The sequence below is a fragment of the Cebus imitator genome, unplaced genomic scaffold (assembly GCF_001604975.1).
Source record: "Cebus imitator isolate Cc_AM_T3 unplaced genomic scaffold, Cebus_imitator-1.0 Scaffold101, whole genome shotgun sequence".
Lineage (NCBI taxonomy): Eukaryota > Metazoa > Chordata > Mammalia > Primates > Cebidae > Cebus > Cebus imitator.
The window spans coordinates 388,932-413,995 of record NW_016107416.1 but is presented as its reverse complement, the minus strand read 5'-3'; the positions used below and the strand labels follow the sequence as shown (position 1 = coordinate 413,995).

General features: G+C 45.9%; 2 protein-coding genes and 1 long non-coding RNA gene across 8 annotated transcripts in view; 1 reads left to right on the top strand and 2 right to left on the bottom strand.

The window, feature by feature from the left end:
• Window positions 1-3,561, bottom strand: part of LOC108310064 — a 9,054-nt gene extending 5,493 nt beyond the window's left edge. Inside the window, exon 1 of the long non-coding RNA XR_001827603.2 lies at window positions 3,474-3,561. This is a non-coding gene — a long non-coding RNA (uncharacterized LOC108310064). The remainder of the gene's footprint in view (window positions 1-3,473) is intronic.
• The window catches only part of SLC23A1 (solute carrier family 23 member 1), a 17,950-nt gene extending 1,088 nt beyond the window's left edge, over window positions 1-16,862 (top strand). For 2 of the 5 annotated variants that reach the window (XM_037741401.1, XM_017536714.2), the window contains 13 exons: window positions 217-374; window positions 1,404-1,492; window positions 1,656-1,723; window positions 1,896-2,077; window positions 2,202-2,322; window positions 2,447-2,603; window positions 2,925-3,072; window positions 3,487-3,592; window positions 3,824-3,953; window positions 4,060-4,203; window positions 4,710-4,805; window positions 8,939-9,205; window positions 12,224-12,654. In XM_037741401.1, coding sequence (XP_037597329.1) covers window positions 217-374; window positions 1,404-1,492; window positions 1,656-1,723; window positions 1,896-2,077; window positions 2,202-2,322; window positions 2,447-2,603; window positions 2,925-3,072; window positions 3,487-3,592; window positions 3,824-3,953; window positions 4,060-4,203; window positions 4,710-4,805; window positions 8,939-9,186 — 1,647 coding nt within the window. In that variant the 3' untranslated portion in view covers window positions 9,187-9,205; window positions 12,224-12,654. Of the gene's footprint in view, window positions 1-216; window positions 375-1,403; window positions 1,493-1,655; window positions 1,724-1,895; window positions 2,078-2,201; window positions 2,323-2,446; window positions 2,604-2,924; window positions 3,073-3,486; window positions 3,593-3,823; window positions 3,954-4,059; window positions 4,204-4,709; window positions 4,806-8,938; window positions 9,272-10,618; window positions 10,720-12,223; window positions 12,655-16,444 lie in introns of those variants that run through there. The other 3 variants (XM_037741400.1, XM_017536715.2, XM_037741399.1) reach the window with 3 other exon arrangements.
• Window positions 10,828-25,064, bottom strand: part of PAIP2 (poly(A) binding protein interacting protein 2) — a 22,490-nt gene continuing 8,253 nt past the window's right edge. Inside the window, exons 2-4 of one of the 2 annotated variants that reach the window (XM_017536719.2) lie at window positions 16,846-17,009; window positions 15,616-15,795; window positions 10,828-11,763 (exon numbers count right to left, since the gene is read on the bottom strand). In XM_017536719.2, the coding sequence (XP_017392208.1) occupies window positions 11,707-11,763; window positions 15,616-15,795; window positions 16,846-16,983 (375 nt within the window). In that variant the 5' untranslated portion in view covers window positions 16,984-17,009 and the 3' untranslated portion in view covers window positions 10,828-11,706. Of the gene's footprint in view, window positions 11,764-15,615; window positions 15,796-16,845; window positions 17,015-25,064 lie in introns of those variants that run through there. The other variant, XM_017536720.1, reaches the window with a different exon arrangement.

Below are 25,064 nucleotides of genomic sequence, written 5' to 3'. Positions count from 1 at the left end.
CCCACTCCACAGAAGCCGCAGGAATAACTTGAGCAGAGATTAGTAATCCCAGAGTGGTGAGCAGTAGCTCTCTGGGAATCCCTTGTGGGACTGCCAGTACTAGGCGGACAGCGCAGGTCCAGGCTTGCTGATGCAGGCGTGAGGACACTAGGTTGTCCCCTCTCCCTGGAGCTCTGGGGTCCTGTCTTATGCACTCTGCTCCCTCCCTCTGCCCAGCACTACCTGACATGCTTCAGTGGCACCATCGCTGTGCCCTTCCTGCTGGCCGAGGCGCTGTGTGTGGGCCATGACCAACACATGGTCAGTCAGCTCATTGGCACCATCTTCACGTGCGTGGGCATCACCACTCTCATCCAGACCACCCTGGGCATCCGGTGAGCTGCCCAGCCCCTCCCCCACCCCTCCACTGTGATCCACACAGCAGGAGCAGGTGGTCTCCCAGAGGATACCGGTGAGACAAAAAAGCCGCTGTCTACCTCCACGGCTATTGCGCCCTGCTTCTCCTATCCCAGGCAAGCCTTAGAGCAAGGCCTTGACCCTGGGCACCTTGATCTAGGTGCACTTCAAAGACCAGGCATCTGTGGGTTTAAGGGAATGTGCCCTCACTGGCTCTCCCCTTTTTTTTTTTTTTTTTGAGTCAGAGTTTCACTCTTGTTGCCTAGGCTGGAGTGCAATGGTGCAATCTTGGCTCACTGCAACCTCAGCCTCCTGGGTTCAAGTGATTCTCCTGCGTCAGCCTCCCAAGTGGCTGGGATTACAGGCATGCACCATCACTCCCGGCTAATTTTGTATTTTTAGTAGAGACGGGGTTGCTCCATGTTGGTCAGGCTGGTCTCGAACTCCTGACCTCAGGTGATCCACCCATCTTGGCCTCCCAAAGTGCTGGGATTACAGGTGTGAGCCACAGCATCCAGCTGGCTCTCACCTCTTAAGGCCTATTCTGAATACTGCCCAAATGGCAGCACTGAGCTGGCTCCCAAGGCCGGTGCTGGCCTCTTCAATAGCCCACCCTTCTGGGGCCCCACGCCCCGAGTGCAAAGCCCTAGGCCTGGTGGCATTTGAGCTGTTTGGGCAGTGGGAGGCAGGGGAAGATTGTGTGAGGAGCTTGGATTCGAGACCTGAGCTGTCCACTTCCAGCCATGTGCTCTCTCCTCACAGTGCAGGAGCTGGCAGGAGGAAGGAAAGGGGGCAAGTTTTGAGCTGGGGGCTCCATTTGTTTTCTTCCTTGGGCCACCAAAATGTTAGAGATGGTCTTCCCTGGGGCTCAACAATTTCCATGTGCCCTTGTCCCTCGTGTCTCTGTCCCTCTTTTTGTGCCCACCTTTCCCGATCTCCCTACAACTATATCCACCCCCTGCCCAACCCCACCCCTACCTCCCCTGTTGCTCTTGCTTCTCCTCCAGGCTGCCTCTGTTCCAGGCCAGTGCCTTTGCATTTCTGGTTCCAGCCAAAGCCATATTGGCTCTGGAGAGATGGAAATGCCCTCCGGAAGGTGGGTACACTTCTGGGGACTGCACAGGGGAAAAGGGGAGGTCTAGAGACCTGGAGATCTGAGCCTGTCCTGGGTCCAGACACCAGAATGCAGCCATGGCAGCATCTTCTCTCCCTCTGTCTCTGTACCTGGTTCTTATGTGTGTCCCTGACTCAACCCCCAGAGGAGATCTACGGTAACTGGAGTCTGCCCCTGAATACCTCTCATATCTGGCACCCACGGATACGGGAGGTGGGTTTGCATGTAAGAGTGAAAGAGGCTGGGTCCCGAGGAGGGGCTATATGGGAGTGAGGGTGGCCGCTGAGTTTGGGGATTTGAGGAGGTGGTCCAGGAGCTTTGATCCTGCTAGCTGCCAGGTTATGACCTTTACATGGTGACTTACAGCTGATGTTTGCCCTTCCAGGTCCAGGGTGCAATCATGGTGTCCAGCGTGGTGGAGGTGGTGATTGGCCTGCTGGGGCTGCCTGGGGCCCTGCTCAACTACATTGGGCCTCTCACGGTCACCCCCACTGTCTCCCTCATTGGCCTCTCTGTCTTCCAAGCTGCTGGCGACCGAGCTGGCTCCCACTGGGGCATCTCAGCTTGGTGAGCAGGCACCAGGCCTGATCCCTCCCCAGCCCCAGCACCCCACCCTCTTCATGTCCTTTGTCCTGGCTCCTGGCCCCAGCCTGGCCTACCATCCACTTCCTGATTGTGCCTCTGCCCCCAGCTCTATTCTCCTGATCATCCTCTTCTCCCAGTACCTGCGCAACCTCACCTTCCTGCTGCCTGTCTACCGATGGGGCAAGGGCCTCACTGTCCTCCGCATCCAGATCTTCAAAATGTTTCCTGTGAGGACCTGGCAGGCGGCTGGGGCTGGGACTATGGCCAGGACTCTGGCTGAGGTGGGAGCTGGTTAGCCTGGATCGACTGAGAACTCCAGTGCCTTCAGTGCCCCCTCACCCCCTGCTTCAGATCATGCTGGCCATCATGACCGTGTGGCTGCTCTGCTATGTCCTGACCTTGACGGACGTGCTGCCCACAGACCCAAAAGCCTATGGCTTCCAGGCACGAACTGATGCCCGTGGTGATGTCATGGCTATTGCGCCCTGGATCCGAATCCCCTACCCCTGTGAGCAACACCCCTTGGCCCCTCTGCCCCCAACTGAGACCACCTATGAGACAGACCCCTGGTGACTACAATCCAGCAGGTGACACACCTAGCATTAGCTGCACATTTATAGTGCGCCCAGTAGAGTGGTGTTTTACTTAGACAAATCTTCAGTCCCACTTCCTGAGTCTGAGTGACCCAAATAAGCTCCCACAACTGTACGGCTCCCATCCCAGTTCAAGGTCCCCTGACCTGCCCTTGCGCCCTCCAGCACTGCGCTGTCTATTCCTGACCATCACAGTCTCCTCACTGTAACTACCCTTCTGCCTCCCTCCGGCACAGGTCAGTGGGGCCTGCCCACAGTAACTGCGGCTGCTGTCCTGGGAATGTTCAGTGCCACTCTAGCAGGCATCATTGAGTCCATCGGAGATTACTACGCCTGTGCGCGCCTGGCTGGTGCCCCACCCCCTCCAGTACATTCTATCAACAGGTAGCCTACCTGCCCTCCTCAGTATCTGATCTCCTCAGGACCCCCACAAGGAAGCACACACAAGGAACGGGGTGGAGGCCCAGGGGGTAGGTTTGGGCAAGTCGGGAACACGCTCCAGACCTCATTGCGCATGCGATGGGAGTGCCCTCTCATCACCCTCTGTGTGGTTGCTGTGAGTAGCTGAGTAGATAGCAGGGTCCGAGGGGAACCACCGTCATTGACAGCCCTCCTTGTGCCCGGCTCTAGCTGTGCATTCTTATGCAATCTGTCAAGCATTTGTGAGACGTGCACCAGCATTTATCCCCATTTTACAGAGGAGGAAATTGAAGGCCAGAATTGCCCACAGGAGTAGGTGCGGGGGTCAGGGGGAACACAGGCTGGACCGAATTTCCGGGACTCACCCTTTCCTTACAGAGGCATCTTCACCGAAGGCATTTGCTGCATCATCGCGGGGCTATTGGGCACGGGCAACGGGTCCACCTCCTCCAGTCCCAACATTGGCGTCCTGGGGATTACCAAGGTGTCGCGACGAGCCGGAGCAGCGCCAAGTCCCGCCCTAATTCCTTGGGCTGCAGGCCCCGCCCCAACCCGGTCCCAAGTTTGGTTTAGCCCCACCCTGTCTTTGAGGGGCCTCGCCCCCGCATGAAGCCCCAGCCGGTTTTTCCTAGCTCTTATAACAGACCCCGCCCCCGGAACTAACCCCGCCCCAGCCTCGCCCCCAGGTCTAGCTCCGCCCCTGGCTCCCTGGCAGGTGGGCAGCCGGCGCGTGGTGCAGTACGGTGCAGTTATCATGCTGGTCCTGGGCACTGTCGGCAAGTTCACGGCCCTCTTCGCCTCGCTCCCTGACCCCATCCTGGGGGGCATGTTCTGCACTCTCTTTGGTGAGTGTCTGGCGCGGGCCCTGAAGCGCGGCGCGGGTCGCCGAGTGGTGGGGACCCGCGTGGACTGCGCGTGCGCGGCGCTCCAGCGGTTCTCCTGCGCCCTTAGGCATGATTACAGCTGTGGGGCTGTCCAACCTGCAGTTCGTGGACATGAACTCCTCTCGCAACCTCTTCGTGCTCGGATTTTCCATGTTCTTCGGGCTCACGCTGCCCAGTTACCTGGAGTCGAACCCTGGCGCCATCAATACAGGTGCCTCCTGGTGTTTACTGTCTCCAAAGGTGGGGTGGGCCCAAAACTTTTGAGCACAGCCTCCTCCCTCAAAGGCTCCACACGGCTGGAGCCACAAATTCTGCCCAACTCTGGATGTGAATCAACAGCTGAGAGGCTGGGTCACAGCTGCCCTTTACTAAGACACTTCCTGTGGACAGATATTGAGCTTTACATGTGCTCATTTAATTTTCAAAACAGTCCTATTTATCTATTCATCTATATTTATTATTTATCCATTATCATTTCAACTTTACAGATGAGGAAAATGAGGCTTAGAGAGGTTCAGTGACTTGTCCCAAGTCAACAACTGGCAAGCAACTGGCAGAATTGGGATTTGAACCCAGAGATAGGAAAGACAGAGGCACAGATAGGTTTGAGACAGGGATTTGTACTGTTCCTTTGCCATGGCTGCACAAGAGAAAGCCCCTGAACTCTGATCTCCAGATTGGACCATGATACCCATTGGCCCTTGGCCTATTCCGCAGGCATTCTTGAAGTGGATCAGATTCTGACGGTGCTGCTGACCACGGAGATGTTTGTGGGCGGGTGCCTTGCTTTCATACTTGACAACACAGTGCCAGGTATGGTTCCGTCCTGGAAGGGGAATGAAAAACTAGGCTGAACTCATGCACTCCAACAGATGGCCTCTAAGCTGGAGCTGTGGCTAGGTCCCAGGCGATGCAGGCCTTGCAGGAACAGGTAAGCTGGTGGAGTGCCCACAGGCTAGAGGGAGAGAATGAGGCACAGACATGCCTCAGAGGTCTTGGAAGAGGATGGGGCCAGGAGAGTCACTGCTGAGTCCTATGAATCCTTTCCTCTCCATTTCTTCCATTTCTTTCTTTTTTTCTTTTTGGGACGGAGTCTCACCCTGTTGCCCAGGCTGGAGTACAGTGGTGCAATCTCAGCTCACTGCAACCTCCTCCTCCCAGGTTCAAGTGATTCTTCTGCCTCAGCCTCCCGAGTGGCAGGGACTACAGGTGCATGCCACCATGCCCAGCTAATTTTCATTATTTTTAGTAGAGATGGGGTTTCACCATGTTGGCCAGGCTGATCTTGAACTCCTGACTTCAAGTGATCCACCTGTCTCGGCCTCCCAAAGTGCTGGGATTACAGGCATGAGGCACTGCACCTGGCCTTTTTTTTTTTTTTTTTTTTGAGATGGAGTTTCGCTCTTGTTGCCCAGGCTGGACTACAATGGCGCAATCTTGGTCACTGCAACCTCTGCCTCCTGGGTTCAAGCGATTCTCCTGCCTCAGACTCCTGTGTAGCTGGGATTACAGGCATGTGCCACCATGCCCTGCTAATTTTGTATTTTTAGTAGAGATGGGGTTTCACCATGTTGGTCAGGCTGGTCTTGAACTTCCAACCTCAGGTGATCCGCCCGGCTTGGCCTTCCAAAGTGCTGGGATTACAGGCGTGAGCCACTGTGCCTGACATCTATTTTCTAACAGCCACTGGGCTGAGGGGTATATTTGCTTTCTTAAGAGCCGGACAGAGATAAATGCAGCATCAGTTTATTAGCAAAATCCATCCACTCCAAATATGTCACAATGGCGACTAGAAGAGCCACCATTTCCCTCTGGTACCAGAGCTTTTTGCAAAGATAGAGGATACTTTGTGGGGCCCACATAAAGGTGCCAGTAAATGTATAAAATAAATGTCACCAGTGCTCTGATAACAAACAGTTAACATTTACCAAGCATCTACTATAGGTCAGACAGAGCAAAGTGTCTTACTTCATCCTCAAAAACTATGACCACGAAGTCATAGTCACAAAATTAAAACATCACAAATCTGGGATACATATTTTAATTGAGACAGGGTCTCAGTCTGTCACCCATACTGGAGTGCAGTGGCACAATCATAGCTCACTACAGCCTCAAACTCCTGGGCTTAAGCTCCTCCTGCCTTAGCCTCCCAAGTAGTTGGGACTACTGGTGCATGCCACCATGCCCAGCTAAGTTTTAAATTTTTTGTAGAGATGGGGTCTCACTTTATTGCCAAGGTTGGTCTCAAACTCCTGGCTCAAGTGATCCTCCAGCCTCAGCATCCCAAAGTACTGGGATTATAGGTGTGAGCCACCACAACTGGCCTCTTCTCTCTCTCTCCTCTGTGGAGAGAGGATATACACACACACACACACACACACACACACACACACATATATACACATACACTTTTGACGGAGTTTTGCTCTTGTTGCTCAGGCTGGAGTGCAATGGTGCTATCTTAGCTCACAGCAACCTCCGCCTCTCGGGCTCAAGCCATTCTCCCATCTCAGCCTCCCGAGTGGCTGGGATTACAGGCATGTGCCACCACACCCGGCTAGTTTTGTATTTTTAGTAGAGACAGGGTTGCTCCATGTTGGTCAGGCTGGTCTCGAACTCCCGACCTCAGGTGATCTGCCTGCCTCAGCCTCCCTCTCCCAAAGTGGGAAGGACAGAGGAGGGCCAGGGTTCCCCAAAGGATTTTAGGCAGAATCAAAGGAGGTGCTCTTGGTAGCTGCTGTCCTGTGGGTGGATGGGTGGGTATTTGAACATGGTACTCACCCCTCCTCATTTAAAGGATGCTGAACTGGGGGCTGGAACAGACCATCCTATGGCCCTGAGACAGTCAAGTGGCAGCCTCAATGCCTAGGGAATATGAGGAGATGGAGAGCATCTGGGTAGAGGTGCCTGTATATAAAGAGGCTTCTTTGTGGCTTGGGTAGCTAGACTGAGCTATCCAGTCTTCTTTAAAGACAGCTGCAGAACTGCTTGAGTCCCTCACACCCCACCGTTCAATCCATCTGAGCATCATAACCGTCCCTGCCAGGAATCACCCTGTGTGTCATGCCACATAAGCTCAGCAGTGTACACTGAGGAACCTAAAGCTCAAGGAGGTTAAGTCACTTGCCTAAGGTCACACAACCTGGATTCATACCAAGGTCTAGCTGTTTCAAAACCCCATCCTTAACCATGGAATAGCAAAAGCCTTTCTCAGTCCTTAACTTCCTGTTGGGGATGGGCCACTTTGCATTTGCCCTTTCTCTTTACCTATCCATAGCCAAACCTTAGAGGGCAGTCCATTTAGTTCAGCAAATGCTGCCAGAGCTTACCAGCTTAGCCTGGAATCAGACACTGAAGAGGATATTCCAAAAAGTGTAAGTCATTAACAATTTGTTTAGAGGAGCTCCTGGCACAAGATAGGTAGGTGGTAAAACTGGATTTAAGTGCACAATGAAGCCAGTGAAGCTGGGCTGGAGTTATTGGCAGGGTTTCCTGATGAGGGAGAGGAGGTAAGGCCTAGGAAAAAGAAGGGGGCTTGGAGAAGTAGAGAAGGCACTGAAGGTCGGGTTGTAGTGGGCAGGCTAACTGGTTGGCTAGAGAAAGCTCTGGGCTGGCTGCCCATGTGTGTTTTGGCAGTGGTGTAAGGTAATCAGATGCCAGGAATATAGTCCTATGTGACCCATCCCACTCTACTCTGCCCACCTGTGTGTGCCTTTTGTACAGCCAAGCCCAAAGTGTCTCTTCCAGGTAGTCTCTTCCAGGAAGGTGGAGGACTCCACCTTCCCTCGGTGCCCTCTCCTGTGAGATTCTGGAACATGAGTTGGTTTGTGTTACTCATGGGGTTGTTCTCGGCCTGGGGTGCCAGCATGTGGACATCTCCACTCCTTCTGCTATATTTACAGTATTTCAGTCTTTGTCGATCCCAGCCCTCTTATGAAAACCTGAGATCTCATGTGCCCCTCCCCGACCTGAGGAAGAATTCCTAGTTGTAAAAATTATTGGCCCCCAGGTGTAATGGCTCATGCCTGTAATCCCAGGACTTTGGGAGACCAAGGTGGGTGGATCACTTGAGGTCAGGAGTTTGAGACTAGTGTCTGGCCAACATGGTGAAACCCCATCTCTATTAAAAATACAGTAATAAGCCGGTGTGGTGGCATGTGCCTGTAACCCCACTTACTCGGGAGGCTGAGGCAGGAGAATTGCTTGAACCTGGGAGGTGGAGGTTGCAGTGAGCTGAGATCAAGCCACTGCACTCCAGCCTGGGCGACAGAGCAAGACTCTGTCTCAAAAAAAAGAAAAAATTATATATATGTGTGTGTGTGTGTGTGTATATATCTATGTATATATATGTGTGTATATATATAAAAATAAAATTTGGCATATTCCCACCTCCATAAAAGATTTTATTTAGCTTCACTTTCTGAAGTTTGTATCGTAAAAATGAGTTTATTTTTCACATACGGAATCATAATACTAAATATTAATACTGATTATAGTGTTTCAAAATATGCCTCCCTTACCCCCAGAACACAATCTGGGCCCAACTTGGTCCCCATGGGCCTAACACACATTAGCCACACACAGATTTGGGTTGACAATTACTTAACCTTTTTTCCGTTTCTTCATCTTAAAATTTTGTATAATGGTGCCTATACACCTCCCAGGGGTATGTTTTGAAGAAACAAGATAATGAAATTTAAGCACTTAGCACAGAGCCTGGCACAGTGTAGTTACATAATAAATACTAATTATAACTAGTAGCCTTTAGTGTTCCTTAGAGCTCTGGCCAAGTTAGGAGCTCAGAAACGATACAGCTGCTTTTTAGGACCAGATGATAGTTAAGGAAGATATTTGATTCCAGAAGTCTACCTTAGGACTTGGTTATGGGAAGTAGAGGCAGCTGAGGGTTGCTGGCCCTGGTAAATGACCCCACTGTCCTCTTCCAGGGAGCCCAGAGGAGCGTGGTCTGACACAGTGGAAAGCTGGGGCTCATGCCAACAGTGACACGTCTTCCAGCCTCAAGAGCTACGATTTCCCCATTGGGATGGGCATAGTAAAAAGAACTGCTTTTCTGAAATACATTCCTATCTGCCCAGTCTTCAAAGGATTTTCTTCAAGTTCAAAAGATCAGTTTCCAATTCCAGAAGACACTCCAGAAAATACAGAAACTGCATCTGTGTGCACCAAGGTCTAAAAAATGACTTCCAGGAAAGGTAGGATGTACCTATAGTTTTTGTGAGAGGGCTGAATAACCAAAACATTCTTATGCTAAAACCAAACTACTCAGTTTCCTTTCTTGTAACCTGTTTGAATGTCCTCAAAGAGAAGGTAAACTGGGTAAAAAGTCAATATATGGATTTTGGATGGAATTCCTTTGCCATTTCATAGTAAGAGCAGAACTTCTCAACTGGTATGGGCCACTAAGAGGTTACAAGTATGCTGAAATGCAGATCCTCTAGCCTTCCATACACCTGGGCAAAATCTGGGCCAACTGGAGTCCTTGAGCTAAGAACTCCAGCCACAGGCAACCTCATTCTTGTACTCCAGTATGCTAAACAAGTATCACTCTGATATGTAACATGGAAAAGGTTGAGAAGTACAGCACAAGAACAGGAAAAATCCTCTCATATACACTGCACCTTATTTCAATAACATCATAAAATTAAAACCCTCTAAAACAGGATGCCTTTATCCTAAAACAATGCCCGTACAGGCCCTGATGAGGTGATCATTTGTCCTTAGGGCTTCATAATGCATGGGCAGCTGATGCTCAGAAACCTTCTGTCACTATCTGAATGCAGATGCCTGACTCTAGTTAAACACTGACATGGTTTCAACGTGCATGTTCCCTCAGACAGACAAGAAAAGTTCCCAAAAAGAGAGGTTAGTGTAAATGACTCCTCATAGTAAAAATAACAACACTTAAAACAGGACTTTCTATGTGCCAGAGACTGTCTTAAATGCTTATATGTATTAACTACTCATGTAATCCAGAGACAGTTATTACTGCCATTTTAGAGATGTGGAAAGGAAGGCACAGAAGGGTTAAGTAACATGGCCATGATCACAGGATTCACATCCACGAAGTCTGGCTAGAGCCCCCTTTTCTAAAATTTTTCCACAACAAAAGCTACATTTGAGAATCTTTATTCTTGTGAGAGATCACCTGAGGTCAGGAGTTCGAGACCAACCTGGCCAACATGGCAAAATCCCGTCTCTACCAAAAAAATACAAAAATTAGCTGGGCGTAGTGGCGTGCACCTGTAAACCCAGCTACTAGAGAGGCTGAGGCAGGAGAACCGCTTGAACCTGGGAGGTGAAGGTTGCAATGAACTGAGATGGCGCCACTGTACTCTAGCCTGATCAACAGAGCGAGACTCCGTCTTCAAAACAAACAAAACCCCCCCCCAAAAAAAACCCCACACAGTGGGACACAGGTGCACACACCAAAGAACCCCTCTCCCAGAAGAATGTGAGTCAGAAATGACTACATGGCTTTCTTAATCTTTTTCAACCTCATAAGCTCAAGAAGAGCCCTTGTGAAAAACAAAAGACAATGGAGGTTCTATTAAAGTAAGGTCACCATCATATTGGTCAGTCATAAAGTTTCTTACATGGCTGTCTAGGATTCCCCTGACACCGCAGCCTGAGGTGATTAAGAAGCAAGGATGGGCAATGGAGTTATTCTACTACACAGCAACATATCTGTTAGTTGGAATCTAACAAAGTCTGATTGCTTAGCATTTCTGCCAGCAAGGTAGTCCTGAGGCACTGGGCCCATACTAAAGTAACACCACTACAGTACATTCCAGCACCAATAAACACAACCATCTGCTCAGTTCTACTATTATTTATTTTTTTAAATATTTTTGAAAAAATATAATTTTTTTACAATATTTTCAACTTAAACACTATTCACACTGAACACGTATGGCAGCTTAACCTACCCAAATATGAAGTTTAAGAAGCCAAAACTGTTCTAGCTTTGTTAAAAGAAAAGTTGTGCTGCAGACTCTTGTGATGGTTAACAAAGCAAGGAAAAGCACCACTCAAATCATAATGTTACAGTGTCTTTGTTCAGCAGGATTATGGGTTGGTATTGGTCATATGTTAGACTGCACACAGGCATAGCTATGATGCAATGAATCCCTTAGAAGTTACAATTCTCAAATTATATACTTCCTCAGATGTAACATTAGAACTCAATATTTCAAACACAATAACATATCAGAAAAACCTGGACTGGTACTCATCTGCTAACTAACTTGTAGCCTCAGTAATATGACACACCTGTCTATAACAAATTATCTCAAATATGCTTAACAGTTGGAACTCAAATTTACTGATTTTAAAATTTAGACACAAGTGTTAGTTAACACTAAGGGACCAGTTTAGCCTGAAAAAAAGACAATTTAGTAAGGTTTAGGTCTTTTAATTTGGTGCTTGTTCACAACTTGACTGGTGCTTCTTTCCTTGCTGTCTCCACATGAAGCCATGGGGCCAATTCTATTTTCAGTAAATGTTTGACAGCTTTTTACTTAATAACAGTCTCAGCACTTTTATTAAGCATGCAAGACTAACAAAAACTTTGGCAATGCATAAGTGTAACACAGTGACAAGAGAGAGCTTTTACAATTAAGTCTTCTAATACTGCCTTCACAGTGTGGAAATTGTGCTACATCCACCAAAAGAGGGCCCCGTCTACTCAAATATTTTAGTACTTCACCCCAGGAACAAACTCCTTTGCATTTGGATTCAGATTGCTCTTGACCTGGAAAATAAGTATATAAAAAAGCAAGTTCATTAACAGTTTCAGATACTCATTCAACCTAGATCCTTATGCAAAAACACCTTTCAAAAAGTAAGACAAAAGAACTGTAAGACTACACTTAACCCCAAAAAGGAGGAACCAGATGTAACCTATATATCATATCAAATTATATCAATTTTCTAAAGAGAAAGTAGGAATTGAAATTCAGTTTGCTTAAGTGTAATCAGAAATCCAGTAACTTCATATAAATTAAAGGAATAGCACTGAAGAAGGAATTCTGTTAACTGAATTATGGTATGTAGCTTTCTTTAAACACCAAATACCAAGGAAACATGCTAAACAAGTGTTGAAATTATGATTAAAGTTAGTGGAGAATTGTTGATGGATTAATTTTACTTTAGAATCCCCACTAAAAATATGGAGTTGTTTTTCGACAATTGCCATCTTCTAATTCCCATAGGAAGCATGGCAAATAACAGGCAAAGAAAACTACATGGCAAACAAGACCTAAGTCCAAAATCCCAGCTCTACCCCTAACTTCTACGTAAATTCAGATAAGTCACTTTTCTCTGGGATTCCTTTTTTTTTTTGCATCAGATAAAAAAAAAGGGGGCGAGGGGGGGGGCAAAGTCTGAGTCTTAGAGACTTGTGCCAATGTTATGCTATGTCGCTAAATCTTTACTCTCCTAAGCAGACTTGTCAGCATCTAGGAAGAACAGCTAGAAATTTTCCTCTGCGATATTTTAGATTGCAAGTTGATAAAAATAAAAAGAAATGAGGGCAGGTTCCAGGGCCTGAAATGTAAGTATGCTAGCAGGCTTTTACAATGAATTTGACCCTGTATCACTTCAAGACTAACGCATAGTATTAAATGTGATGTTGGAGAAATAATTTTAGTTTTGTAATTTATACACACAGTTTCTTTGGACAGGATATATGCTCCCTTCCTCCAAGGGAAATACTGTATCTACACTTTAGAAGTGTGAAGTTTAAGGAAAAAAACAGCATTCTTTTTTCTCTTTTTTGAGACAGGAACTCGTTTTGTTGCCCATTCTGGAGTGCAGTGTCATAATCGCAGCTCACTATAGCATCAACCTCCTGGGCTCAAGCTATCCTCTAGCCTCTGCCTCCCTAGTACCTGGGACCACAGGCCTGTGACACCACACCCAGCTAACTTAAACTTTTTGTAGAGACAGGGTCTCCTTATGTTGCCCAGGCTGGTCTCAAACTCCTGAGCCAAAGTGATCCTCCCATTTTGGCCTCCCAAAGTGCTGGGATTACAGGCATGAGCCACCACAACATAATCTTCTTAAATGAACAATCTTTTCAGAGTGACAGAAGAATAAGAATGAAACAAAGTAATATCAAATAGACTGAGAAAAACAAATCAGCTTCTGTACTATGGAATTATATGGGGTCCAGATTAAAGTTATACATTACAGGGCAACTGGGATTATTTACGGTGACTTATGTGGCCATAAGTAATCATACCCCCACAGACTGTTCAGATCATACAGCTACTCAAATGGGTTACCATCGCTTACTGTAACAAAGGCTATACCACAATGTAAATGTCAGTGTTCTCTACACCATCCTTTAGAAGAATGGTTTCAAAATGCCCAATTCAGGCAGGTTGGCTATATAATAAATCTTCTGGAGTATTTTTTTTTTTTTTTTTTGAGACGGAGTTTCATTCTCGTTACCCAGGCTAGAGTGCAATGGCGTGATCTTGGCTCATTGCAGCCTCCGCCTCCTAGGTTCAGGCAATTCTCCTGCCTCAGCCTCCTGAGTAGCTGGGATTACAGGCATGTGCCACCATGCCCGGCTGATTTTTTGTATTTTTAGTAGAGATGGGGTTTCACCATGTTGACCAGGATGGTCTCGATCTCTTGACCTTGTGATCCACCCGCCTCAGCCTCCCAAAGTGCTGGGATTACAGGCGTGAGCCACCGCGCCCGGCCCTTCTGGAGTAATTTTTAAAAATCAGGCCGGGCGCGGTGGCTCACGCCTGTAATCCAAGCACTTTGGAGGCCAAGGCGGGCAGATCACCTGAGGTCGGGAGTTCAAGACCAGCCTGACCAACATGGTGAAACCCCATCTTTAAAAAAATTTTTAAAAAAATCAACATGCCCAGACAACTGAGCATGTTGGGATGCAACTAAAGAACTGATTTTTGTATTTATTGCTTCATAGGTAATTACGGGGTACAGATTAGTTCAGTGGACCCTACCAGTTCTACTCTAGCGGTGATATTTAGTTATCACAATTCCCAAAGAAAACTTTTTATATCATTAGCAATGAGACACTAAGAATAACAAAAAAATGCAAATCTAGGTTTGTGTCTCTTTTCTGCCAAGAGCTTGTAAAATTCTTTATTAAACCACAGCTCCAAACAAACTGGGTACCTCAATGAAACCCTGGGTCAGGAAAAGATCTCTGAAATTTTTACCTTTCAGATAAAAATTTGCATATTTCACTGAATGTTTAAGTTTTTTTTTTTTTTTTGAGATGGAGTCTTACTCCGTCACCCAGGCTGGAGTGCAATGGCATGTTCCACCGTAACCTCCTCCATCTCCTGGGTTCAAGCAATTCTCCTGCCTCAGTAGGAGAGTAGCTGGGATTACAGGCATGTACCACCATGCCCTGCTAATTTTTGTATTTTTAGTGGAGATGGGGTTTCACCATGTTGGTCAGACTGGTCTTGAACTCCTGACCTCATGAGCTGCCGGCCTCGGTCTCCCAAAGTGCTGGGATTACAGGCGTGAGCCACCGTGCCCAGCCAAGACAAGACTGAAGAGCAAAACTTCTCCATCAAGCTATTTTTATATAGGCAAGTAACATGGTAATACTGTGTTTTAAAATTATTAATTCTTTAGGACATTTAAATACCCTAGGGCAACATCAGGACTAAAAGCAGGGGCTAGAAGTCTAAGACTAGCTCCACAGTGTTGCCAGAAGTCACTCCACATCATGAGACTCTGCTTTCATTGAAAAAAAGCAGCACAATTTCTTTTTCTTTTTTTGAGACAGAGTCTAGCTCTGCTGCCCATGCTGGAGTGCAATGACACGATCTTAGCTCATTGCAATCTACGCCTCCCAGTTCAAGTGCTTTTCTTGCCTGAGCCTCCTGAGTAGCTGGGATTACAGGCACACACCACCAAACCCAGCTAATTTTTCAGTAGAGATGGGGTTGGTTTCACCATGTTGGCCAGGATGGTTTCAAACTCCTGACTTCATGATCCACCTGCCTCGGCTTCCCAAAGTGCTGGGATTACAGGCGTGAGCCACCTCGCCAGCTTTTTTTTTTGTTGTTGTTGTTGAATCAGACTCTCACTCTGTTGCCTAGGCTGGAGTGCAATAGTTTGATCTCTGTTCACTGAAATCTCCGCCTCCCAGGTTCAAGCGATTCTCCTGCCTCAGCTTCTCAAGTAGCTGGGATTATAGGCATGTGCCATCACACCCACCTAATTTTTATGTTTTCAGTAGAGATGGGGTTTCACCATGTCGGCCAGGCTGGTCTTGAACTCCCGACCTCAGGTGATCCACCCACCTCGGCCTCCCAAAGTGCAGGAATTATAAGCATTAGCCACTGTGCCCAATTTTTGTATTTTTAGTACAGATGGCATTTTGTCATGTTGGCCAGGCTGGTTTAAACTCCTGACCTCAAGTGATCGTTCGCCTCGGCCTCCCAAAGTGTGCTGGATTACAGGCATGAGCCACCACGCCCGGCCAGAAGCAGCATAATTTCTGAAGGGGAAGAGAGATGCAGAATACTTAAATAGACGGCAGCTGGCTTTTCGACTTATGCAAAAGATGCACTACATTTAAAAAAGATGAAAAGTAACTTTTTACCACAAGATCTTCCAGAGAAGAGCCGTCACTGATAACAAGGTCATTAAACTGGTCTTGGATTTGGTCCATAGTTTGTGGGAGATCTCGAGCTGGAATAAACCATTCATGCTCTTCTTCCTCTTCCAGCATTTCTTGGAAACAGCGTTCAATAAATTCTTCTTCCCATAACTCCTCTTCTATCTAGATTTATAATAAAGGATAATTTGTAGTAATTATTTATAATAAAGTATAATTTGTAACACGATATATATCACTAGGAATGGCTTAAAATATCTTGAACTAAACCATTTAAAAGCACAAGGTCATACTTTCTTTTCTGCTTCTGTGCTAAGGGAAAAAAAATGCTTACCATAATGACCTGTGAGGATCTGTTTAGGGTTTTTCTATATTTTTACTTTTATTAAAGAACATTCTTTTTTCCATTGAGGGTGGCAGGGAAGAAGTAAAAAGAGACGCTCTCTTCAAGGAATGCATATCAGAATTACCTGTGATACTTTAAAATTATACAAACCATAATCCAACCCCAAAATGAATAAAACAAAACAACTAAGGGGCAGAGTCAGAGAATGAGTAATTAAAAACAACAACAACAACAACAACAACAAAAAACAAACACTCAACTGATCCTCACAAAAATAAGACTAAAGTGTTTTACTCTTGAATATCCATCACCGGATGTAGAAAAGTCAAGCTGGCTACTGGTTATTAAAGCCACGATTAGGTGAGGAATTAGAAGATGGGAACAGATTCCAGACATATGGGAATAAAAGACAACGTTTATCAATGCATGACAGTTCTCTAAACAGAAGAGTGGTATCAAATTTTTCAGGCTGATCACATCAAGGACTACAGGTGAAAAACAGCATAATTCTGGATCCTAAATCTGCCTGTCTTCTCCTGACTCCTGAATTCTCTTGACTTTCATGGTAACACAGCAATCTGACTGGCGTAAGGCAGTGGTTTCCAAATCTGATTGCTCATTGGAACCATCTCGGAGCTTTGCAGAAGTTTCCCAGGCTCCACCCTCGTCCTCCTGATTCAAGTTCCCCAGGTTATTTCTGTAAGCAGTTAAGCCTGGTGGTAATCAGCAGCCAAATAAATAGGAGTGGTAGCACATCAATCTACGTATTTCATACATAAAGGACAAGATAAACACTTCAGGGACAAGTACAATCATATTGAGGGCTGGAATGGAATATAAAAAATAACATGTTTGTACAAAAAACTAACTTGTCTGTTGAATTCTTCTTCATTTTCCATCCACATGTACTCTGCAAATGGATTGTCATCTTCATGAGAATGACCGTTAATAATCACATCTTCATTGATGATGCTTGGGCTAGTACTGCTGCGACTTGGATCTTTCATGGTTGATGTTAGTTGTCGTTTTTAACCTTAAAAGAACAATACTACAGTTAATTTATTCATTCAGGTTTTCCTCTTTTTGAGACAAGGTTTCGCTCCGTCATCCAGGCTGGAGTGCAGTAGTATGACTGTGGCTCACTACAGCCTCCATCTCTTGCCTCAGCCTCCCAAGTAGCTGGGACTATAGGTGTGCACCATCGCACCTGGCTGAATTTTTTAAATTTTTTGTAGAAACAAGGTCTGTGTTACCCAGGCTGGTCTCAAATTTCTGGGCTCAAGTGATCCACCCACCTCAGCCTCTCAAAGTGCTGGCATTACATGCATAAGCCACCAGGCCCAGCTGATCCTTTCAGTTCTTAGTAAGCACCTGTTTATTATTAGCAGGCATCATGAACAGGTGTTAGAGGTAGATGATACATTAAGTATACATAGTAAGTTGAGCAATTGGAAAGCTTCTTTATTTTTTCCCCAAATGATTTTAATGTTTAAGAAATAGCTGAGGAGAGCCTAAAGCATTTAATGTTTTCTTTTTTGTTTTTTCCTTTTGAGATGGAGTTTCACTCTGTCACCCAGGCTGGAGTGCAGTGGCACGATCTTGGCTCACTGCAACCTTCACTGCCTGGGTTCAAGTGATTCTCCCACCTCAGCATGGGTGAATCTGGGATTATAGGTACGTGCTACCATGCCCAGCTAATTTTTTTGTATTTTTAGTAGAGACAGGGTTTCACCACGTTGGCCAGGCTGGTCTTGAACTAACCTCAGATGACCTGCCCGCCTCGGCCTCCCAAAGTGCTGGGATTACAGGAGTGCACCACTGTACCCAGCCACATCTAATGTTTTCTTTTTTCTTTTTTTTTTTTTGCCCACCTGCAACCGTCTTGAGTTATATTTTTGTCTTTTTTATTTAATGTTTTCCGGTAACAGTAAATAAAGTCCATCAGTTGCTTACATGGACTCTCCAAACCATCCAATTTATATTTTATGTTACATATCGCTTGCTTTATAAAACAAGCATGGTCGGCTGGGCACAGTGGCTCACACCTGTATTCCCAGCACTATGGGAGGCCAAAGCAGGCAGATCATTTCAGATCAGGAGTTTGAGACCAGCCTGACCAACATGGTGAAGCCCTGTCTCTATTAAAAATACAAAAAAATTAGCCAGTCGCAGTGGCGCATGCCTATAGTTCCAGCTAGCTACTCAGGAGGCTGAGGTGGGAGAATCACTTGAACCCAGGAGGTGGAGGTTGCAGTGAGCTGAGATCACACTGCACTCCAGCCTGGGCAATAGAGTGAGACTCTATCTCAAAACAGCCACAAAAAAACAAGCATAGTCTAGAAGACTGAGTCATCAAGTGACAAAATGATGAAAAGCAAATTCCATTTTTTAAAACTGACTTCAAAAAGTCCAGGGATTGAAAGTGAAAACAGATTTTTAATAACGTCTTAGGTTCCTCAGGTATAGCTTTGGATCTCTCTTTCATAGCCCATTCTCTGTCTGCTTTTTCTCTAGGTCCATGTCAAGTTCTTCCATGTCTGGATTTCCTCACTGTACTGTGAGTTTCAGGCATCTAATATCTTTTTTTTTGAGACAGGGTCTGACTCTGTTGCCCAGGGTGGAGTGCAGTGGCAGGATCTCAGCTCATCACAACCTCTGCCTCCCAGGCTCAAGCGATTCTCCTGTCTCAGCCTCCTGAGTAGCTGGTATTGTTACAGGCACATGCCACTACTACCCAACTAATTTTTGTATTTTTAGTAGAAACAGGATTTCACCACATTGGCCAGGCTGTTCTTGAACCCGTGACCTCAAATGATCCACCTGCCTCGGCCTCCCAAAGTGCTGGGATTACAGACATGAGCTACTGTGCCTGGCCCAATATCTTTTCATCTGAGTAAAAGTGGTATCAAATACAGGTCTGATGTCTTATACTACTCAATAGCTCATAACATGATCTAACTTAATTGATACATTGCAGACTGAAAATTTGAAAAGCAAGGTTTCACATTCTAAATATTCCAATTCATTAAGTTTGAAATCACTAAAAGCAGTTTACATAACAATTTACCTGTACCTAAACTCAAGGAGTATTGTGACTTGTGCCAAAGAAAGGGCTATTGAGGTCTGCTTACTTCAAATTTATCATAATAAAGTAAAACACTAAATCTAAAATCTCCTACTGGAAATATATGTGTATTTTTTTCCCCTTTGGGATAAGTTTCAGGAAAAGACTAGCTCTATGTGTGTTGCCTGGCCCTTTAATTTTACGGACTTATCCTTAAAAGAACATAAATGTAAAAATCCATAGCTGTTTACATAATATGACAAACATGAGATACTAACAATAAGATGATAGGGGTGAAAATTTTAATTGTTGAGAGGTCCTCAACTAAAAATTACTAAGGAACTTCAGCCCTAGTTGTAGTATGTATGTCTTGGCTCACTCCTGTAATTCCAGCATCTTGGGAGGCCAAAGCAGGCAGATCACTTGAGCCAAGGAGTTCGTTACCTGGGCAATACAGAGAAACGCCATCTCTACTACAAATACAAAAAACTAGCTAGACGTGGTGGTGCACGCCTGTAATCCCAGCTACACAGGAGGCAGAGGTTACAGAGGCAAGATCACGCCACTGCACTTCAGCCTGGGCGAGAGAGCAAGGCTCTGTCTAAAAAAAAAAAAAAGAGAAGAAAAAAGGAAAGAAAGGCAGGCAGGCAGGCAGGTAGAAACAAGCTGGGTGTGGTGGCTCATGCCTATAATCCCAGCACTTTGGGAGGCCAACGGGGGTGGATCGCTTGAGCCCAGGAGTTTGAGACCAGCCTGGGTAACATGGCAAAGCATGGTATAATGGTGCACGCCTGCAGTCCCAGCTACTTGGGAGGCCAAGGTAGGAGGCTCTCCTGAGCCTGGGAGGTGGAGATTGCAGTGAGCTGAGATTGTGCCGCTGCACTCCAGCCTGGGTGGCAGAGCAAGACCCTGTATTGTACAACAATACAACCAAACAAAAGAAGAAAGGCAGAAACGGACTCAGAGTTATGTGCTAGGGTGTCAGAAGAAAGAAAATATGATTTGTTAGGAAACTGAGTCACTATAAAAGCAGACAAGACAGAAAAAAAGACAATGGATATGTTTTTTTAAATTTATCATTAACCTTGGACGAAAAACTATTTTGATAGCAAGTTTTGACTAAATTATTAGTTCCTCTAAAGAAAATAAGAAAACTATTCTTATTATTTTAAGACAGAGAGTGCAGTGGCGCGATCTCTGCTCACTGCAACCTTCGCCTCCTGGGTTCAAGATATTCTCCTGCCTCAGCCTCCTGTGTAGCTTGGATTACAGGCGTGTCCCACCATGCCTGGCTAATTTTTTTCCATTTTTAGTAGAGACAGGGTTTCGCCATGTTGGCCAGGCTGGCATCGAACCCCTGACCTCAAGTGATCTGCCCGCCTTGGCCTCCCAAAGGCTGGAATTACAGGCATGAGTCACTGCGCCTGGCTGAAAATTACTCATTATTATATGGCAGGCTACCAAACTGCTTACTGTTTAAAAAAAAATTATATTTTAGCTAATCCTGTAACACTATGAATAGCTGGGATCAATCCTACCTCCCAAATGGATGGAACTTTGCTTAAATCTGCATCTGAACCTATCATTACGTTAGGTACAAAGACACCTCAATATAAAATGGCTTTGCAATATTTTTCCCAATTTGTATCCTGTCCCAACTTATACCCATAAAATCCTACTTTTCACACCGGGCACAGTGGCTCGTTCCTGTAATCCCAGCACTTTGGGAGGCCAAGGTGAGCAGATCACTTGAGGTCAGGAGTTCAAGTCCAGCCTGGTCAACATGGAAAAACCCCATCTCTACAGAAAATATAAAAATTAGCCGGGTGTGGTAGCACATGCCTGTAATTCCAACTACACAGGAGGTTGAGGGAGGAGAATCACTTAAATCCAGGAGGCGAAGATTGCAGTGAGCCAAGATCGCACCACTGCACTCTCCAGTCTGGGTGACAGAGTGAGATTCAGTCTCCAAAAAAAAAAAAAAAAGGCCAGATATAGTGGTGCACGCCTGTGGTCCCAGACACTCAGGAGGCTGAGGTGGGAGGATCACATGAGCCCGAGGTCAAGACTACAGAGAACCATGATCACACACCACTGCATTCCAGCTTGGGCAACAGAGCAAGACCTTACCTCAAAAAAGAATTTACCATTTTAAACTGTTTGATTCACTGGTTTTTACAACACCACAACTACCTAATTCCAGAACATTTTCACCACCCCAAGAAGAAACTCCGTACCCATCTGTAGTCACTCTCCATTTCCCAAGCCCTCCAACTGCAGGCAACCACTAGTCTACTTTCTGTCTCTATAGTATGAATCAGCATTTCATTCCTTTTTATTGTCAAACAATATTCCACTGTATGGAGATCCACACTTTGTTTATCCACTCTGATTAATGAACATCTGGGTTGTTTCCACTTTTTGGCTATTAATAATGCTGTTATCAGTATTTGTGTACAAGTTTTTATATGAGCATGTTTTCAGTTCTCCTGAATGTATGCCCAGAGTGTGTTCTTTCAATGCTAGTCAGTCTTTCAACTATACATTTTGAACTGTGACAGAAGAAAATGAGCAAAAATGGTAGTGGACTCCCTCCTTACCACCAGACATAATCCTCACTCCAAATCCTTTTCCCAAAAGTAAGCACTGCTAAAGCTGCATATATTTGTCTTAAAAAGTACACACGCAACAAAGGTACTGCATTTAAGGGGCTTACAATCATCACCTATTTAATACCCACAAAAGTCCTGTGGATGCAGCCATTATGGTCCAATTAATTTCCATGACAAAGAAATTAAGTCTTAAGTAGCTGGTACCAGGTTACACAACTAGCAAATGGTGGAGTTGAAATTCAAGTCAAGGTAGCTTGACTCTAAAACATGCACTAGGGCCCAGCACTTAGGGAGTCTGAGGTGGGCCTCCAGACCCAGCTGTTCAAAACCAGCATGGGCAATATAGTGAGACCTTCATCTCTACAAAACTACTAAAAAGAACTGCCAATACAACAATAAACTTCGAAAGGAATGCTTAAGAAAAAACAAAAACAAAAACAGTTTGGCTGGGTGCAGCGGCTCACGCCTGGAATCCCCAGCACTTTGGGAGGCTGAGGTGGGTGGATCACAAGGGCAGGAGTTCGAGGCCAGCATGGCCAATATGGTGAAACCCCAACTCTACTAAAAATACAAAAATTAGCTGGGCATGGTGGCACCTGCCTGTAATCCCAGCTACTTGAGAGGCTAAGGCAGAAGAATCACTTGAACCTGGGAAGAGGTTGCAATGAGGCGAGATTGAACCACTGCACTCTAGCCTGGGCGACAAAGTGAGACTCTGACTCAAAAGAAAAAAGGGGGAAAAAAAAGTTCAATTCTGGTAAAAGACCTCTGTGATATTTTGAACTACCCTGGTGCCATCTCTCCATTTGCAGCTTGGTAAGCCTTGAAGACAACAGCCTGCATTCTTGGTACATGTTGGAGGTAGCAATATAATATTATTAACAAAGAACTCTGGTTGTTTTGACCTGTCTGGTGGATCCCTGAAGGACTGGCTCAAGAGTTTGCTATGGGAAGCGGGGTGGGGCAGCAGCACACATATTTGTCAAAAACAGTTAAATATACTAGCAATAACAGGGCAAACAATCAGCAAAGTAAAAAGCCTGGGAAGAAAGGCGGTGAAGGAGATGCTTTGAGAGAGCTTTGAAAAGCTAGGACTCTGGGAGTCCTAGAAAGCCATGGGCATGTCAGTGCTGACACTATATTCAGCAAAGACCTGGGAAGGCCCTAAGTTTTCACCTCTGGCTGAATTTCAGGCTCTGCCCGTGCAGGAAGTGAAGGCTAAGGCAGAGCTGTTAAAGGTGTGCCTCAACACATACATGGGACCTGTATGTCAAGACTGGGAGGATTGTTTTTTGCCTAAAGGTATTTTTAAAAATCCCTGTCAAATCACTAGCTGACCACTAAACTAATGAAGAGACTTCAATGGCCAAACACACAAAAAAGAACCTAAATTTTACTACACTCGGCTGGGCATGGTGGCTCACACCCGTAATCCCAGCACTTTAGGAAGCAGAGGTGAGTGAATCACCAGGTCCAGAGTTTGAAACCAGCGTGGCCAATACAGTGAAACCTGTCTCTACTAAAAATACAAAAATTAGCTGGGTGTAGTGGTGTGCGCCTGTAGTTCCAGCTATCTGGGAGGCTGAGGCAGAAGAATCACTTGAACCCGGGAGGCAGAGGTTGTAGTGAGCCAAGATTGCGCCACTGCACTCCAGCCTGGGCGACAGAGCAAGACTCTGTCTCAAAAAAAAAAAAAATTACTAAACTCCTTCAGAAAAGTCACTAAAATGACAACTACAATACGTGGCAACATCCCTGGGAAGAATATAGTTTACAGAATTGACACATTATTCGAAATGTCATATTTTTTTTTGAGACAGAGTCTCGCTTTGTCACTCAGGATGAAGTACAGTGGCTCAATCTCGGCTGACTGCAACCTCCACCTCCCAAGTTCAAGTGATTCTCCTTCCTCAGTCTTCGAGTAGCTGGGACTACAGGCGTGAGCCACCACACCCAGCTAATTTTTTGTGTATTTTTAGTAGAGGCAGGGTTTCACCACGTTGGCCAGGCTGGTCTCGAACTCCTGACCTAAAATAATCCCTCCTCCTTAGCCTTCCAAAGTGCTGGGATAACAGGCGTGAGCCATTGTGCCCAGCCCAAAATGTCATTTTCAACAAAAGTTATGAGGCATGCAAAGAAAAAACTTGGCCCATATGCTGGCAAAAAACAAATAGAAACTATCCCAAAGGGAGCCCAGACGTTAGACTAATACTTCATTTTTTTTTGAGACAGAGTTTCACTCTGTCACTCAGGCTGGAGTGCAACGGCACGATCAGTTCGCCACAACCTCTGCCTCTAGGTTCAAATGATTCTCCTGCCTCAGTCTCCTAAGTAGCTGGGATTACAGATGTCCACCACTACTCCTGGCTAATTTTTGTAACTTTTAGTAGACACGGGTTTTCACCATGTTGACCAGGCTGGTCTCGAACTCCTGACCTCAGGTGATCTGCCTGCCTCAGCCTCCCAAAGTGCTGGGATTACAAGTGTGAGCCACCATGCCTGGCCTATTTATTTATTTTTGAGACAGAGTCTTGCTGTGTTGTTCAGGCTGGAGTACAGTGACTTGATCTCAGCTTACTGCAACCCCCGACTCCTGGGTCCAAGCAATTTTCCTGTCTCAGCCTCCCAAGTAGCTGAGATTATAGGTGCCCCTCACCACACCTAGCTAATTTTTGTATTATTTTAGTAGAGATGGGGTTTCACCATGTTGTCCAGGCTGGTCTCGAACCCCTGACCTCAGGTGACCTGCCCACATAGGCCTCCCAAGTGTCACTGTGCCTGGCCAAAGAGTTTTAAATCAAGTATATTAAATATGCTAAAAGAACATACCATGTAGAAAAAACTAAAAGGAACCACAGAATGTCTCACTAAATAGAGACTATCAGTAAAGAGAGACAAATAATGGGCCATGGTGGCTCATGCCTGTAATCCCAGCACTTTGGGAGGCCAAGGGTGGTGGATCACCTGAGGTCAGGAAATCGAGACCAGCCTGGACAACATGGTGAAACCCCATCTCTACTAAAAATACCAAAGAATTAGCCAAGCATGGTGGTGAATGCCTGTAATCCCAGCTACTTGGGAGGCTGAGGCAGGAGAACCGCTTGAACCCAAGAGATGGAGGCTGCAGTGAGCAGAAATTGTGCCACTGCACTCCAGCCTGGGCAACAAGAGTGAAAACTCTGTCTCCAAAAAAAAAAGTACAACTGAAATGAAAAATTTACTAGAGGAGGCTGGTCCGAGTGCAGTGGTGTTTACAACTAATTGATCACAACCAGTTACAGATTTCTTTGTTCCTTCTCTACTTCCACTGCTTCACTTGACATAAAAAAAAAAAAAAAAAAAAAAAAGAGGCCAGGCGCGGTGGCTCAAGCCTGTAATCCCAGCACTTTGGGAGGCCGAGGCGGGTGGATCA